At 37.7% G+C, this 18413-nt stretch overlaps 1 protein-coding gene across 1 annotated transcript in view; it reads right to left on the reverse strand.

The window, feature by feature from the left end:
* LOC121727564 overlaps positions 1–18413 on the reverse strand; it is a 186466-nt gene that overhangs the window by 22630 nt on the left and 145423 nt on the right. Inside the window, exons 25-26 of the mRNA XM_042115452.1 lie at positions 8667–8869; positions 1049–1143 (exon numbers count right to left, since the gene is read on the reverse strand). Of these exons, the coding sequence (XP_041971386.1) occupies positions 1049–1143; positions 8667–8869 (298 nt within the window). The remainder of the gene's footprint in view (positions 1–1048; positions 1144–8666; positions 8870–18413) is intronic.

The following is an 18413-nucleotide window of genomic DNA, read 5'->3' on the forward strand; positions in this document are numbered from 1 at the left end:
TTTTCATAGTCGGTTGAGTTTATTGCATAATGAAAATAATAGACTTCATAATAATCACAGTAGGTAGAGTTTCTTTCCTACCCCTTTTGTATATTTTGTTTGTTGCTGCTGTTTGATGAATGATGAGTCATCAAAATATACAGTACTAGATGACGCCCGCAACTCCGTTGCGCCAAGAACCGTACATTTTCCCGGGGTAAAACGTATCCTATGTCCTTTCCCAGGGCTCAAAGTATATCCATACCAAATTTCAGCAAAATTGGTTCAGCGGCTTGGGCGTGAAGTGAAGACGGACAGACAGATAGACAGATCGCATAATTATAATATTAGTATGGATATGCCTGGCAAGTATAGTACATTTTGACATTTTCACTGACAGCTCCCTACAGAGTTAATTAATACTACTGTGAAAATTCACCGTGTCACGACGACGCAAAATTCTACCTGTGCCCTGTAAAATTCTACCTACCTATTGTGCATTAACTAGGGTTTGTTCGAATAGAAATAGTGTACGGTACGGCAACGTCACTGTAAAACGGCACGTTACTTAATGCCTGTTAATAATGTTTCCACCGAAGATGCGTTGCGACTGGCGAGGAATGTGTTTTTGAGAACCAATAGAATCACTGCGTTTAGCGAGGTCAGGCAAATGAAGCGATTCTATTGGTTTTCAATAACACATTCCTAGCTGTAACGCACCTCTGGTGAAAACGCACCCTAAGGGGCTGTTTCGCCACTTCCTGATACGCGCCGGATATGTTATCCACAACATATCTGACAAATAGTGTATGGAGTATCTGTTAGATAAGTTGTGGGTACTGGATAGCCTATCAGCCCCCGTAGACAAGTGGCAAAACGCTTACACTAACGTTAACGCTAGCGCTACAAAATGTATGGATTTGACATTAGTATTCGCTAGCGAAGCGATGACTTATGTCAAATCGCATACATTTCGTAGCGTTAGCGTTAGCGCTTTGCCACTTGTCTACAGGCCCAGGCACTTATCAGAAAGCAGTGGCCCTAAAAAATGATAATAAACCTTATTTACCTGAGCAGTATAAACTTGAAGACTGGTCCGACCAGGCCCTTGATGATGGCGGAGGCGTTGAGGTGGCAGCGCCCGTGCAGCACTATGCCGTTCACCTGGGGAGAGAAGGAGATTTTTTTATAAAAGCTTGTGTATCACGCGGGAATAGTATTTTTAATTAAGTAGATGAAAACAATGCTAGGTCCTTTTCTGGGACTTAAGGTATCCTATAAGTTAAATGATATTGATTGTAGGTACTGTAACTTCTTGGCTTAGTTTCATCTAATTTCTAAATCGATGCGGCGATTGCGTGACGAGGTCATAGACATTTTGAATTAATTTTGAATTAGTTGATCGTGGATTAATTATTTTATTACTAGACCAAACCAAAGGCTAGTCACAATTATACAAAAAGTTAATAACTCGTTTCGAGACTTAGAAAGATGGTTGATATAATATATTTATGAAAGAAAAGGATCATAAAGGCTTCGCATAAGTGTGGCACAAAGGTACGCGCACAGTTTGTCGGCGCGTGCCGGGGCGTGCCGGGCGGATCGGGGCTCAGCGCAGCGCAAAATGCGCTATAGCACATTATTGCCGGGTCGGGTCGCATCGCATTGACGGATTTTAACGCTCACTGTGCCGGGGCGTGCAGGGGCGTGCCGGGGCGGGTCGGCGCGTAATGCATTGACGGATTTTTAAGCCGAGGCTTGCCGGGCCGCATCGCATCACATCCGCGCGCCGCTTGCTATAGCACACTGTTGCCGGGGCGCAGCGGGTCTTGCCGGGGCGCAGCGGGTCTAGTCAGGCCGTGTCGTATTGACGGAAAACCGCCGAGCAAAAATTCGCGCCGATGCGCCCCGGCACAGTGTGCGATACGCGCATCCGCTTCCATACAAATTGTATAAAGTCGGATTTTTGCGATGCGCCCCGACACGCTGAGCCCCGGCACGGCCTGTCTCAGTGTATACCGGAGTAATAGACCGTGAGCCGTAACGTACCGAGAGTTATGTTCCATTCACAACGCAAAACGGGAATAGTTGGCGAGGCTCGCGGGACCGCATGTGCGGCGCGAAGGTGATTCAGAAGCGGATTATCCTATATAGTATATCCTATCGACTGCGCCAGTTAGCATACGAAATCATTTTTTCAGGCGTTAGATAAGTAGTTACGCTGCTTTCCCCAAACTCTAGGTCTTAAGTCACAGCACGTAGAATATTAATTCGGAGAAGAATCGTACCGTATCGCCTGGAGCCGTTCAGAGACCTATCTGCAATTCTGCATCTATCTTACATTACAATTATTACGATTAGTGTGCGTTACAGTAGGAAAGAATACTAAAGGCCTGTTTCACCGCTTTCTGATAAAGTGCTGAATAGGCTTAATAACGCCATCTGCTGGTCGTTAAAAATAATTCGTTGCTAACAAAATAGTATTATTATTCGCCAATAGATGTCAGTAAGAGTCATATTTTTCAGTTTATCGATTATCGATAAAACACGAATAAAAAGACATTTTCTGAAAATGATTCCTAGCTAGATCGATTTATCGCCCCCGAAACCCCCTATATACTATATTTCATGAAAATCGTTGGAGCCGATTCCGAGATTATGAGATATATATATATATATATATATATATATATATATATATATATATATATATATATATATATATATATATATATATATATACAAGAATTGCTCGTTTAAAGATATAAGATTACGTTACACAGAAGACATTGTGACCGCGTCTGAATTGCTCCTGTCACCTGTGTGTTTGACTGACCGCTAGAACGTAGAATGCGACATGTGCTATGACCTTTATTCCTTAATTTTTATCCTACTCACGGTATGATATAAATGCTGTAACAAAACAATAACTTAGTCCAAATTAGTCCTTAAAATATTGATGCGTAGAGTAAATTTGAATAGCGTACAGCACAGTCCTTCTGCTCCTGTAGCAAGCTGGCAGTTGGCAAGTTGCCAACACTGTATTGCTCGTTACTGCTCGGTTACGAGGCGATGTTGCGCGCAACTCGCAAGGTTCTCACAACCACGCCCTATTCTGCTGTTCTAATTCAGTTATGTTTTGATCTTTATTTTCGCAAAGGTCGATTGATTTGGGGTAGAATCATAACTATTATATTTTATGCATCTATACGAATATTACAAATGCCAAAGTGTCTGTAAGTTTCGATACAACTGTTGAACCTATTTAGATGCCATACTGTATGCAGAGTGCCGGAAGGATAGAATAGTTAATTTTTTTTATGAGCCTATGCTATCCCACTGCTGGACAAAGGCCTCCCGTAAGGCCTGCCATCTGTCTTGCTCCAACGCCACAGCGGGCCAGCCTGGCTTGTAGGCATCCAGTTCATCTCGCCATCTTTTTGGAGGTCGTCTACGGCGGCCTCGTCCGTCCACTGGTACCCACTCTGTGGTGACCTTTGCTCAACGGTCAGGATGCATGCGGGTGATATGACCTGCCCAGTCCCACTTTAATTTTGCAACTTTCATGCTTTAAAATTAATATCCGAAAAATATTATACGGTTTCCGCGCGATAAACTCACTTTGGGGTACAAAGTAGCGGACACAACCTAGTTAAGCAATAAACATTTTAAAAGAAAATGTACCTGTAAATTGCTCTAAATTATTATCCACACAGACCACAATCATTGTTTATAATAATTACTAAATTGTCTTTGATTTACTGTACTAACGCCCTACACATTAAGTACCGCTCGATTACATAAATAGGGCTAAAACAAATGGTAGTAATTTGTTTGGTCTTTAGTAGACGCGTGATGCCAGAATAATTTTCATTTGTCACTGACATAATAGCAATGCGTTCATTCTCATTGCTCGTTCAGTTCTGGCAGGCGTCCAATGTTTAATAGCATCTTGAGGTGAACGATGATCGATGACCGAATGAACTGAGATTGTGTCGTGTCATGCTCTTTTTATTGCCGGGGGTCGTAAGTTCATTCTTTTATGCCACAGATTATGTTAAACTCCATTACCATTTGAACGCTCTTCGGTCTTCGACTTTCTGAGGATTTGCCTAAAATTACTATGTAGAGACTCAAATCAAATAATTTTATTTGGTCTGAGTGTAGAGAAAAATATTGCTATTTTTATCTGAGTTCTAATATAACATGAATCATTATTTTTGGTTATGATATTGAATGTACTGTCACTTCATGGTGGAAAATTTTACTAAATGGTAAAAAAAATTCGTGATGCTGACAACATTATTTTTGTTTACAAATTTAAAAAAAAAATTACCTGCACTACACGGTACACCTGATAATGATTTAATCGAAACCAGTCGTGTCTATCTATATAACAACTAGATGTCCCGCGCGGCTTCGCCCGCGTAGATTAGGAATTTTACAGATCCCGTACATTTTCCCATAAAAAATATTTCCCCCGTTTTTCCCACATCTCCTGAGTTTCTTCGGTCGTATTAGTCTTAGCGTGATAATATAATATAGCCTATAGTCTTACTCGATAAATGATCTATCTAACACTGAGATAAGTTTTTAAATCGGACCTGTAGTTCCTGAGATTGACGCGTTCAAGCAAACATACTCTTCAGGTTTATAATATTATGTAGGTATAGATTTTTTTAAATTATCGCTTGACAAACTCGAGTCTCGATCTAAAAGACTATGAAATGGTATAATATGGTAGTGATGATGATGATGATGATGAATGTAATATATGCTTATATTCTTAAAACAACGCCGAAACTCCCAACCTTATATCTATAAAGAATCAGGAGTTCTCTCAGCGCCTTCCGAACCACGGTATACCAGGTATATCTCGGTGCAAAATCTTACTTGTTGGTAGCATATGCTTAGAATACTTCTCACAAAACCAAAGTCACCACATGTTCTCCTATAAGTTTTGAGGAGTTCCCTCGATTACTTATGGATCCTTCATCAGATCACCACTTTTGTGAATATAATACCAAATTGGGATGATACCCTATATAACAAAAGAAAAATTTTGAAAATCGGTTAACAAACGGCGGAGTAATCGTTGAATATAAGAAAACGAACATAACACCTCCCCCATTTTCAAAGTCGGTTAAAATTGTAGCCTATGTGTTATTCTGATGTATAAGCTATATTATTGTAAAGTTTCATTAAAATCCGTTCAGTAGTTTTTGCGTGAAAGAGTAACAAACATCCATACATCCACACAAACTTTCGTCTTTATAATATTAGTAGGAAGGAAGTAGGATTTTGTAATATCTATTAAAATAATAATTAAGTACTTAAGTAATTATTTTTGGTGCCAAAAATAAAGTAAGCAAAAAGTTTAAGATGGAACTTTGTATTTTTTTCTGAGACATTCATTAATACAAAGTAAATATTGAATATTTAAAGAAAAAGAAAAATGAGGGCTTTAAATACTTTTTATTTAGTTTGGGTACTTTAATTGAGAATCTCCAATGTTAATGGCAACATAATATTTAGTTTAATAATATTATAATGTTATTGTTTTACTACATGATGCCCGCATCTCTTTACCGCTAACATTCGTTTATTGCACAGGAACCGTACATTTTTCCGGGATGATATTAATTAGTATTCTATGCCTTTTCTCAAAGTATCTTCATATCAAATTTCAGCAAAGTCGGTTCAGCGGTTTGGGCGTTAAGAGGTGACATACAGATAGACAGGCACATTTTAACATTTTTAATATTATTAATAGGGAACAAATATAATGACCACCAAAAAATGCGCTGATACCCTAAACTTTTTTACCAAAAAAAGATAATTAGCACCAAAAAATATAGTCTAAAATTGCAATACTACCAGCTATTTAAGTCATGACAACACTTCAAATTGTAATCGAACACCAAATATAGTAAATGATCACCAAATAAAGTAAATGATCACCAAATATAGTAAATGATCACCAAATATAGTAAATGATCACTAAATATAGTAAATGATCACCAAATCCTTGTGAGCAAATCAATGCGATATTTCTGTCCAAATAAATCACTATGATTGACAAAACTTGTAAGCATATTATTAACAAAATAGTCGGCCAAGTGTGACTGGGACATGGAGGGTTCCGTACCGCTATAGAACAAAATTAGACCTAAAATTGTGTTTTTGTGTCACTTTTAATTTTTTTTTATTATTATTATTCCTAATTATTGAAGTTAACATAATATAATCAAGGCCTAACCGTAACCCAAGATAACGTTGGTGATCATTTACTAATTTTGGTGATCATTTACTTATTTTGGTGATCATTTACTATTTTTGGCTTTAAGATGTTAAATCTTTGGTTATCATTTTACATTAAAATGGTGGTCTGTATTTTGGTGATCGTCTACTATTTTTGTCTGTGAAATGTTACTATTTCTGGTGATCAGTTAATTATAAGCCTTATTAATATGGTTAATTGGTTACTACCTTACTATAATTTTATTCAAGTGTGAATATATTATATGATGTGTTAATAAGCACACATACTCCGTGATCTTCGCCACAAAATTCCTAATTGGCCCCAGTTTAAAAATATTGGGGTTGAATTTTACATTTGGCCCACTTTCACCCTTAAATCTTGGGGGTCGAGGGCGAACTTGACTCCCATTGTTTGTGTTGAGGGTACTTATTATAATACGACGGCTTTATTGAAATAGGTACAATCGGGAGCGTTATATTGTAAAATGTAAGCGGCACATAATATTATTATTATGTCGTTTGAATATTGTGTTTTTAAGCAACAATTATTATGCGTTGTTAATTAGGATCAGATAAAAAATTACATTTTGAAAAGTAAAATTATATTTTGTACTTAAATGTTTTCTTTATGAGTAAAACCTTTTATTATTCTTAAGTATTTTTAATTTTCAGTAATTTGTATTAAACACAGCCTTGTATTTGAGCTTTAAAGGAGATCTACATTAAAATTTTTAGTAATATTAACAGCTGATGATGATACTAACATTGATTATCAGCTGATATTCTCATTGGTAAAATGGAGCGTGCCTGCTTTGATAACCTATTAGCTGGCTGGTGCTGTTAATTGAACTTTTCAAAAATAGCCCAGCATAATGGCGAATCGTAACGAGCTCATACGGGTGTTGATAAACAGCCGTAACTCACACGCACGCGCTCATGTGGACAGGAAGCTGTAAAGGCGCTTACTCACTTGGCGACATGTATGATGTAACAAAACTAAGTGACAATACTTTAGGAAGTGTACGTATTCCCTAAATAGAGTTCACTGTGAAAGCAGCGTTGAAAAAGCCATTTTTTTGATTTTGACATAATATAATATGGACAAGCACCTGAGCGCAATGAGTTTGCCCATACAAAAGTTGTTCTTTTAGCGCTGCTACTTTTACAGTGAACTCTATACAGGGGACTCATACACACCCCAAAGAATTTGTCACTTAGTTTTGTTACACCCTGTAGATAAGCCTATGTGTAGATTGACATATTAATACGACTACGGTGAAACTAAAAAGAGTAGTGATTTAGTCAGTTTTCTGCATCTTTGAATCGTAGCGTCTATGAGCTTCCCATCCGATTTTATGAATGAAGGCGTCAATAGATTTGTGGGCTAGGCTTTGTTGTGATTGGTCAAATGTGACCGTCCCATCTTGGAAGCAGACCGTAATGTTAAATTGATGCTTTATCTTCCGGTCCTTACACTCCTTTCTGATGATACCACTTACCAGTCATGAGTCACCAGATAAGCAAGTGCTTTAAAAGACAATTAAAAGACAAAATACATAAACAGTAATAGTCGCGATTAACATTAGGTTTTTTTTTATTGTCGAAGAGCCGTAGTGATAAATCCAATACTAATCGTGTTCCTCAGTGCGTACACACCTTAACCAGCAACATGGCAGTTGGCACGGCTCCACATCACTGTTGTTGACGGCCGGTCTCCACGACGTTGGCGTTAGAGCAGGCAATTAAAAATGTCACAACACGCGACAAACTCTATGACTGAGATTGATCTGGTGTGAACGACGATTATGTTGTGGTAATAGATGATTATAATCGGGAATACAATTATTATTGTGGATAAGTCGGCGCTAACGAGTAGCATTTTGTGTCTCTGATTTTGGTTTTGGGAAGCGTTGGAAATGATTATTTTGATGGTGAACTAATGTGGGCATTATAAAACGGTAGAATACGCTGTTCAAGATATTTCAGCATTTCCAGTTTACCAAAACTTTTCCATTTTGGGTTTATTTCAATGTGAGACTCTCCTAAACTGCCATTAACTGCTGCAGGTTTAAGTTTTAAGCCCTCACAGGAGCCGGAGGGAACTATATAACCCTACAATTAAAAAAATCGGCCAAGTGCGAGTTGGACTCGCCCACGATTTCATACCGTTACAGAGCAAAAGAAGGCCAAAAATTGTGTTTTTGTATGGGAGCCTACCTAAAATATTTTTTTTATTTTCACAGATTGTGTATTGGCAACGAAATACACAATCTGTGAAAATTTCAAATGTCTAGCTAAAGCGGTTCTTGTGATACAGCCTAGAGGCAGACTGACAGACGGACAGACAACGAAGTCTTAGTAATAATATCCCATTTTTAACCTTTGGGTACGGCGCCCTAAAATAATGAAGTTTACCACAGCCTCACCTCAAGTATCTCATCGCCGACCTTGACAGGCGGCTGCGCGGCGATGGCGGCGCCGGCGGGGTTGAGGCCGCACACGAACACGGCCATGCGGCTGCGGTCGCGGTGGCCGGCCAGGCTGAGGCCCAGCCCGATCTGGCCCACGCGCTCCAGCTTCACCACCACCACGTTGTCGCCCAGCGACGCGTACTTCTTGCGGATTTTGTCTGTGGAATAATAATTGTGATGTTAGTTATTACTTATTATGTTACGAGATACGTCTAGGCTACACGTAGGTAGAGACGGTAGTGTTTTGTTTGGAAGGTAGTCGCGACAATAGCAATAATTGGGGCCCCATTGCCACTACAAGTTACAGAAATAAAAAAGAAAATCACCATCTTAAGAAGACATTTTCTTAAAATATGTATATCTTCTTATTTCTAGTTCTCAATCAAAAACCTAGACAGCAGACACCAATATTTTGACGTAGATAAAAATAACTAAAGCGTTATTGAGAAGAAAAATTAACGAGTGCGCAGGCGTTTGTAACGTGGCCGAAAATACTCTGGATATAATAAACTGTATTGATTGCTGTACTTGTAATACGTCTTGTAATACTTGCCTTGCAAATGCAGAATAAAAATCAATATTTATATTACTACTTTTTTTTTCGAAACTTGCTTGAGTTTGAGAAGCGGTATTTAAGTAGGACTTAAAAAAATAACAACGTTATATATGAACAAAAGAAGTCAGGGGAATCATAATAATCAGTCATAATTTTTTATGGTAAGAATGCCTGGTTTTGGCACCCATATTATGTGTGCTAAAAGTCAAAACCCAGAGTTCTTTCAGGTTTTTATACCACAGATAGGTTGTTCAAGCAAAGCAGTATTCTCAGATGTGCTATATTCTTAGAAAAGTATTTGAAATCATTTCCCACATCCAGATCCGAAGACATATCACAGACGTGGGGCTGCGGCGGGAAAATTGTTCCATTACCGTCAATTTCGCGCGGTAACTAGATTTACCGCGCCCCGCCCCTCGCCTCACCCCCTCGCCTCACCCCCTCGTAATATATTACCGCTGGACCTGACGCGGACGTATGAAACTATTTGGTTCGCTATGTATGGTCGAAGCCATTACCTGAAAGTTATGGTAGAGTTACCAGTTTCCACCACTACTTGCGGTCAGTGTACCATAGAAGAAATTGATTTATAGGTAGTTGTCTGTGCGTCACTTAGTTGGGTTATGTTAATTCAATGTTAGCTGTGATCTGTCCGCTGGGTTTGACATAACGCCTCTGAATTACGTTTGTCCTCCATCTATTTATGAATCTATCAGTACATTGCAACGTAAAAAGGCGATGCGATATTTTTTATGCCATTCAAAACTGCATTGTATTTACTGCACAAGAAGATACACACGATACGACTTGTGAGCCGCGGTATTGGGCTACCTATTCCAATGAATGACTTATATAAAAATGCATCACAGTGCCTCGCCACGTTGCAGCATCAACTGGCCCTAAGATTTCCTTGCGTCTTGAACATTTCTTCCTCTCAACTCCGTCCATTCCGTCAATATCTGTTTCAATTTAAATCTACTACTTCACTTTAATCTTCTATATATATAAAACTCAAAGGTGACGGACTGATTGACATAGTGATCTATCAACGCGCAGCCCAAACCACTAGACGGATCGGGCTGAAATTTGGCATGCAGGTAGATGTTATAACGTAGGCATCCGCTAAGAAAGGATTTTGATAATTTCCAACCCAAGGGGTTCAAATAGGGGATGAAAGTTTGTGTATAATAATACTTCTTAACGCGAGCGAAGCCGCGGGCAAAAGCTCGTACAATTATATTATGTCCTCGAGAACTATCTACCTCATTACTCGAGAACTATCTACACCTATTAGCGATGGCAGAACCAAACTCATGGTGTATCGATTGATCTGGAGAGGCCTGACTCGACCCAGTTGTGAGCTGACTCGCGGAATATCAACGAGCTGATTACAACCTGATGGAGGTGATACGCCTCATGAATATGCAGCCTGCGATACTCTCACGTCAGGCGGCATCTTTTGTGTTAGTGCATCAAGGAATTGAGAAGTAACTCATTTAAAGTTAAAAAAACAAGTGAAACTAACTGCGTACGTCATTAACCTGTACCCAGTGTCACACTCGCAGCAAAATTATACCCGCTGTTTGGGCTTTGGGCCGTAGAGCGGGCTAAAAAAATACCACTTGAATAATAAAAAAAAGTTTCTACATAAAATCACACATCGTCATGTATTTCGAGATAAGGCAGCGTACACACAAGAAACAAGCAAACACAGAAACATCTTGCAGTCGGACAAACCAATATTGTTTCTTGCAAATTAATAAACAATTAAAATAATCATATTTTGACCTCACCATTTGAATGTAGTAAAAACATATTTTAAACAGCTGGAAAGTTCACAGTGAAAAATTCTTTTATAAGCTAAACCAATAAGGAAGTAGGAATTCTTTCACATTTATGTTGAATGAGATGTCATCTCATTATCTCATTAAATGTGAAATGCAAAGCTGCTGCACAGCTTGAAACATTTTATGTTAATGAAGAGGGTGCAAAGTAGGACTCAATCATAATGCTTAGTTTATTCGTCAGAATTTTAAGCAAATTACCAATATTCAGCAATTAGGGCAATTATTCTTTTAAGGAATTCTATCTAAAATGATTGAAATTCTATCTAAAGTCAACTTAAAATGCCACAAAAATGTACAACTTCATATAATATTCCAAAATGCTGCTCCTTTTGGCTTTTAACTTAATATATTTTCAAACATGGTATTTTTTACAAACAACTGTACAATCGTAGAAAGTGGGATTATTACTGTGGAAATAACGTACTTAAAACTACACAGGATCCGTCGCTGAACGTACGTCGTACAATGCTCGACTGAGGTAGCTGCGATATATAACACGGTTAGATATTATTTCAGGTGGTTCGTTGGTTCAGGTAGATTCACTGCATCATGCATGTGAGGGAATGAAATAGAATTATGTAAAGCAAAACTAAGACTGGCTCATGGATGCGGTTGACAATGTAGTAGATGAAATTGTACTTTCAAGTAAGCGCAGCAAACGAAAATGCCTTTTAAATTTGTTAAATTGTAAAAAAAGGTAGTAAAAGACACACATTGTTTAAGAGAAAACACAAAGCAAACTATAGACGGACTGTACAAAATTTGATTTTTATTTTTTACCTTTTGAGTACATGAATTTCGGAACCCTAAAACATACAGGAAGAAATAAACATAGGAAGTTACGGGTATATAAGCTAGGAACATAACCGTCTCCGGAGAATTTGCCGAGACAAAGAGCGCGATATAATTTATTTACGGAGTTTTTATACTCAGACGCAAAAATAACATTTTATCGCTCGCCGAAAGGAGTTCAGCACATTTCCACGACATATCTAGGGTTGCCAGTATCCTATGAAAAATAAAAGAAGTGCAATGAACTTGGCTTTTTCATGACTTATTTTTCGAGATAAGTCATGAAATAATTTATTTTACGAGAGTGATGAATGATGATATAATATTTTTATCAATTTTCACGTAGATGCAAGTGCGTGGGCTAAAATTTAAAACCATTGGAAAAAATATACAATAATGCTTTGGCGGTAAGTACTTAAAATTATATTTAAGCGAACCAAATCAATATTTAACGACTTAATTATTGAGTTTAATAATACTTAACTTTATCATGAAAATGCCTATTATTGTTGACTCCACGGAAGAATGTTAATAATAACATCTCTACGGAGCGGAGCGGAGTGTGAACCCTAGCGAGATGAAGATAGAGCGGCCACAATCTAGCGTGCCATTAATCAGGGAGTATGTTTATTGGGCAGTAAAGTGGCCATCATCCCCCACGTCAGCTCACTAAACTCTTTGTGGCTATGACTGTGGCTCATTTGATTTTGGTCAAACGTGTTTGAATTGGATAGTTTTCGTAATGAATTATGATAATGTTGGCTTATTAGTTTAGGGTCTTGCCGATCGGAGTTTTGGAGAAATTAAAATATCATGCCCTTTTTTGCATTAAATACGAGAGATCCAGGGTTAACTTTTACTCAGACTGGCGCAAGGCACACCATATTGTAGTAGCCAAAAGACCTACAAGAATTGCCTAAGCGCAAAAAGTTGTTCAGCAACTGCTGACTAGTTTTTTCTAAACTTGAAGGTTTTGGGCTCTGAAATTGGAAATCTATTATCTTCGTGTTTCACCTCATATAACACTGTTCCAGACGAGGTCAGTGATATCTGACACCAAACTCAACGTAGAACTTCGGAGAGTCGGGCAGAGTTCTGGCGTGGTGTGGGTTAGTGAGAAGTTTATTCGACATAGTTCTTACTGTTACTTGGGTTTTCAAGGTAAGGTAGAAATTTTGTTTAGTAATGCCTCTTCATGTTACCTAGCCTATAATAGAAGAAAATAAGGGAACGAGAAAGTGTATAATGCGCACCCTCATCGAGAGCATTCGCTTTTAATATTCTTAACGTATAGTAGAGTCGAGAAATACATCAGTGAGGGAGGAGAGCCGAGCATTACAATGCACACCTTGTAATGATACAGTGTGTAATATCTTGATACAACTAGTAACATCAATTTGCTATGGAATGCTCAAAGTCGAATGTAATTTCACGCGAATGCTCGTCAGTCAGGGGACAATACTACCCGTATTATAATGTAATGCTCAAAGGCGAAACTTTAATGTTACATTACTCGTGTGATGTGAATGCTCGTCGCTCAGGGAGGTATTTTTGTAATGTAATGCTCAAAAACGAATCTAATAATTATGTTACATGACACGCGAATGCTCCCGGTGAGGGAGCATCATTGTCTATGATATTATACGTCGATTATGTATGTTGCAACACTTCGGATTTCGGAATGATGGTTATCTATAATATTTTATATTATAACGAGCTTTTGCCCGCGGCTTCGCTCTTCGATAGACTATGTCAATCAGTCAGTCAGTCACCTTTGAGTTGTATATATCGACGAGCTTTTGCCCACGGCTTCGCTCGCGTTAAGAAGTATTATTATATACAAACTTTAATCCCCTATTTTAACCCCTTGGGGTTGGAATTTATCAAAATCCTTTATTAGCGGATGCCTTCGTCATAACATCTACCTGCATGCCAAATTTCAGCCCGATCCGTCCAGTGGTTTGGGCTGGGCGTTGATAGATCACTATGTCAATCAGTCAGTCACCTTTGAGTTTTATATATATAGATATATGGGCTATATGGCCCAATCAATCAAATCATCAAAATTATTTTACGACCCCTGTTCCTATTTGCTCACTGGGTAGCTTATAGAACGCTTATATTTTTGTCTGAAGCGTTGGAAAAGTCACAAAAGTTTATCCGGCATTTACACAGTTGACATAACTACAAAACTCTCTACAGACATAACTAAAAAATCAAGTATCTGCAGAAACCAACGTTATTCAGAATTCTACAAGAAAATAATAAAACTCATCAGCAGTTCACAACGACGCGACGTCTCCTAAGAAGTTCAAGAATCCTCAGAAATTGTGAGCTACTGAAGTTTTTAATTCGCGAGTCTGTCGACAGCTCTCGTCGAAACTGGAACATTCTAGTCCGCCATTACAATACAGGCCCGGGTTTTCCCGCGCAAAATAAATCTTTTGAGACTAGACGATTCCAAAGATTCCGAGCCTATTGTCGCATTGGAAATGAGACGGAATGAGGGGTAGTTTTCGTTATTAAAAGTTTTTGATTCACTCCAGCTCCATTATTACATAGTCATTTTCTTTATCGCTTCTTTATAGAACCACCGATCAAAATGTATGGAATTGACGTAAGCGTTCGATAATATGAAGTTGACGTTCGACTCATCTTATGTCAATTTCATACCTTTGTCGGCGATTTTATACAGAAGCGATAAAGAAAACGTCTTGGCTAGGGTTTCTGTATTCTCTGCGTAAAATGCGCAAGATTTGTTGTTTGTTTTAATTTACTCGTTTTGACTAAACTGAGGATGCGAACACATAATTATTATTGGTATAGAATTCTCGCAACTTTTGCCTGTTATTCGAAGATTTTCTCTATATTCTGAGATTATGATAAGTATTATCATAATATCTTTCAAAATTACAATATCGCAATTCGTGGAGGACGTAATGCTCAAAGTAAGTTTGTATAATTGACCATTGTATATTGATGGCACCCTCCTCTCCACCTCACTAACTATTTTAAACTTATCCTAACGACAAAGTATATTAATACTTTGACTTACAGGGTGTTTATCATAAAACAATACCTACAAGTAGAAACTCACGTTATACCTACTCAAGGAAATCGCTTAGCAGTTAGCACAACACTGCACAACGAACGCATACAAACTACAGTGTTTCCTATAACTATCGTTAACTTAGTACTAAGTAGCCGTTAAGGCTGTATGTACATGCTCACAATGCACATTGCATACAGTACTTACAAGTTCCGAGTGCAGTAGCACAAGCGCAGAGTTGAGTATTCGTTACCGAATGAAAATTGTTTAAAAGTACGAGATGACGCCCGCAACACAGTTGCGTCAAAATTCGTTCGTTGCGCGAGAACCGGACATTTTCCGGGACAAAAAGTATCCTATGTCCTTTCTCAGAACTTAAAGTATCTTTATACCAATTTTCAGCAAAATTGGTTCAGTGGTTTGGGCGTCAAGAGGTAACAGACAGACAGACATGCACAGTTTTGAATATTTTATAATAATATTGAGCCCCACCAGCTTGAGCTACCAACTCGCTCACCAACTGAGCCACAGAGGTCGTCGTCGAGATACAAAAAAAAAAAAAAAAGATTTTGTATTTCGACAGGGAACCGAGTTATGATGAAAAAACTGAATTTAACCCTTTTTTTAAAGATGGCGTAAAACCCACAAGGTTATTTTGGTCGACAATTTGAACTTAAGCTTTTCTAGCCATCCCCCACGTTATATCTAAAATTTGGCTTTCTCGGTTCATTTGCATTTCTAACCCCATTTTTCCGACGTAATGACTGGAGTATCTAGAGCGCATCTGTCGGCGATCACAATGCGAATATTATAGTAATTTGATAATGAATTGGACGACCTCATAAAATATTCAAATCAACAGAGAAATGTGATGTATCTATATTGGGAAAAATGAAAAAAAAAAAAAACGATAGATATAGAGATAGCTAAGATAGATCTAATTATGTTTTGAGTTTTTCGTTTCCTTTTGTAAAAAAGTTATGAAGTTGGACTCAGTTGCTTCGTGTAACACCGCCCTAACACATACAGAGTGTCCTTACGTTTGCCGTTAGTATTAGCAAGTCAGATGAGGCCATAACAATAATCTGCGCTTTACGGTCCAAGGGAAAGATACTTTGATTTTGAACGAGAAGAAAAATATGAACACATTTCCTTCTATTTTAGTACCTGCATAAAGATTTTTTGTTGCTAAATACAAATAATATTAACTTAGTGATATTTTTTACAAGAATTTTTTGTTTGTTTGCTATTTTTCACAGCATCCGAAATTGCAATAATTTTGATGGGCAAGAGACATAGGGTGACGACGGAAAAATGATTTTTAATTTTTTCTGGTATGGCGTATGTAGTCAAGGAAAGCCTCGAGTTCTAGTAGGTATATCATACTTATAATTTAGGTGTCATCAATGATCATTATTTGGCTAGTGTAAGACGCTGCGTACTGTTGTATAATCTAGATTCTAGTACATAATACCTCTCTGTGTATAACACGATAAATACACGCTTGTTTTCTCCGCAATTCATTCGTTGCATCGATATGTTTGGCGTAATTCCCCCGATGTACTATTAGATCGGGCATCGCGATCCATCATAAGTACACCCAGAAATAGCGGCAATGCCACAATCGAAATTGCGATACCAACACATATAAATAAATCCACCGTTCGACGCGCCTGTACCGACGCTGAAACAATACAGTCGCGCGATAAAGAGTTCATTTTAATTGAGCTTTTGTTTTGTGTCAGTAGTCAGTACAGCCCAGATAGCGAGAGAATTGAGATGCCAATATCCTTTTGGGTAACAATTTCTCCTCTCATTCCGTAATTTTCTCTTCTTCTCTAACCTCGTCGTATATTATGATTTTGTCATTGTAATCATAATGACAAAATATGCTCTGCCGGGTCGGCAAAAGGCGTTTTGATGAACAAAGCGATATGAGATTTTTACAACATTTGATTAGAGATGACCTAAGTTACATTTAAATTTTAAACAAATAAAACAAAGAACATACGTGTAATTATTTCCCTAAACTTTTTATAACTTTATGGCATTGAAAAAACTATACTAACTATATTTCGGTAACAAATCCACGTGTACGGTTCGTAAAAGCCTGTGTCTACTACATTTACATACGAAGCGAATTGCAGGTATTTTTATTCAAAACTTGGTATCGTTTTGAGCGTAGATTTTATTTTTTTCCTCCGCGGCCTCCATGAATGTGAAATTTTACGGTAGCAATTGTATTTTGCGTGAACTGTAGTGGCTAATACAATTTTATGTGGAGTCATCTCGTTCCAGTTGGCGACACTCAAAATATTCGTTTGTAGCAAAAAAAAAACTTCAAGTGGAAATGGAAAATAGGATGAACAATAAAAATACAGTTTTGTTATAATATCAAAGATCTTGTCTATTTTTTAACCGACTTCAAAAAAAGGAGGTTATCAATTCGACGCGTATGTATGTAATATTTTCAGAACTGCTCAATTTTCGTATATTATGTATGTAGGTGAATATCAAAACCCGGCAAGTCACACCCATACTCGAAACTGAACTCTTGTCGATTTTATTGATTTTTTATGAGAAAAATGGAACAACGCAGTATATACAAATTAGTGCGGTGAATCCTGAAAGAGTAAAGAATATGTCTGTGTCAAAAGTAATAAAGTTAAAAAAACATAATTTCTCTCATTTGCCAAGTTTCGCTTATGGTGGACATACCGGGATTTGATATTTGCCTACACATGTAGTCTTAGTCTATATCAGCATCTGAACAAGTGTGCCAAATTTCAAAAGTGTATGTATGAATGTACTATGTATATACGTATGTTTTTATGTTTGTGTTCGCATATGTCTGGAACTATCATTCCGATTTTAGTAATTCTTTTTTTGTTGTACTAGGTATTGTTCAACATAGAGTATAGTGCAAGTTTCATAAAAATCGGTTCAGTAGTATTGGAGATAGGGAGTTTTAATTCTAAATTACGTACAATTTTGAAGTCGGTTTTATATCTTTGTAAAATACAATTATTAAGTGGTAATAACGTTGAAGTTAAGTATGTAACTATTATGGTTGCAGCTTAACCCTAGAACCGTACCCTGGGGTACAAATTAAAAAATTTACAAAAATTTCGTTATATTTTTTTTACTGTTCGACGATTTGTTTCGCGCGTCCGTGTATTTGCGTGGGACAGGGTGATGCGCTGAAACCTCAGTCGGGCGAAGTTCTTGCTTGCAAGTGGAAGCGGTACATTGCTTGTGGGGTACTGCAGTACCCCAGGGTACTTTAAACGTAAGTATTATTGTTCGAACATTTTCATCGTTTTGTTGTTTTTTTTTTATTATTTGTGGGCATGAATTTGATGAAACCGACATAAAATTTATCGAGATCGGTCAAGCAGTTTTGATATTGTGAGTTTATTTGTTTTTGATGGCATTATAGGATTGTTTACACACTCCTA

The sequence above is a fragment of the Aricia agestis genome, chromosome 6, assembly GCF_905147365.1.
Source record: "Aricia agestis chromosome 6, ilAriAges1.1, whole genome shotgun sequence".
Classification (NCBI taxonomy): Eukaryota; Metazoa; Arthropoda; class Insecta; order Lepidoptera; family Lycaenidae; genus Aricia; species Aricia agestis.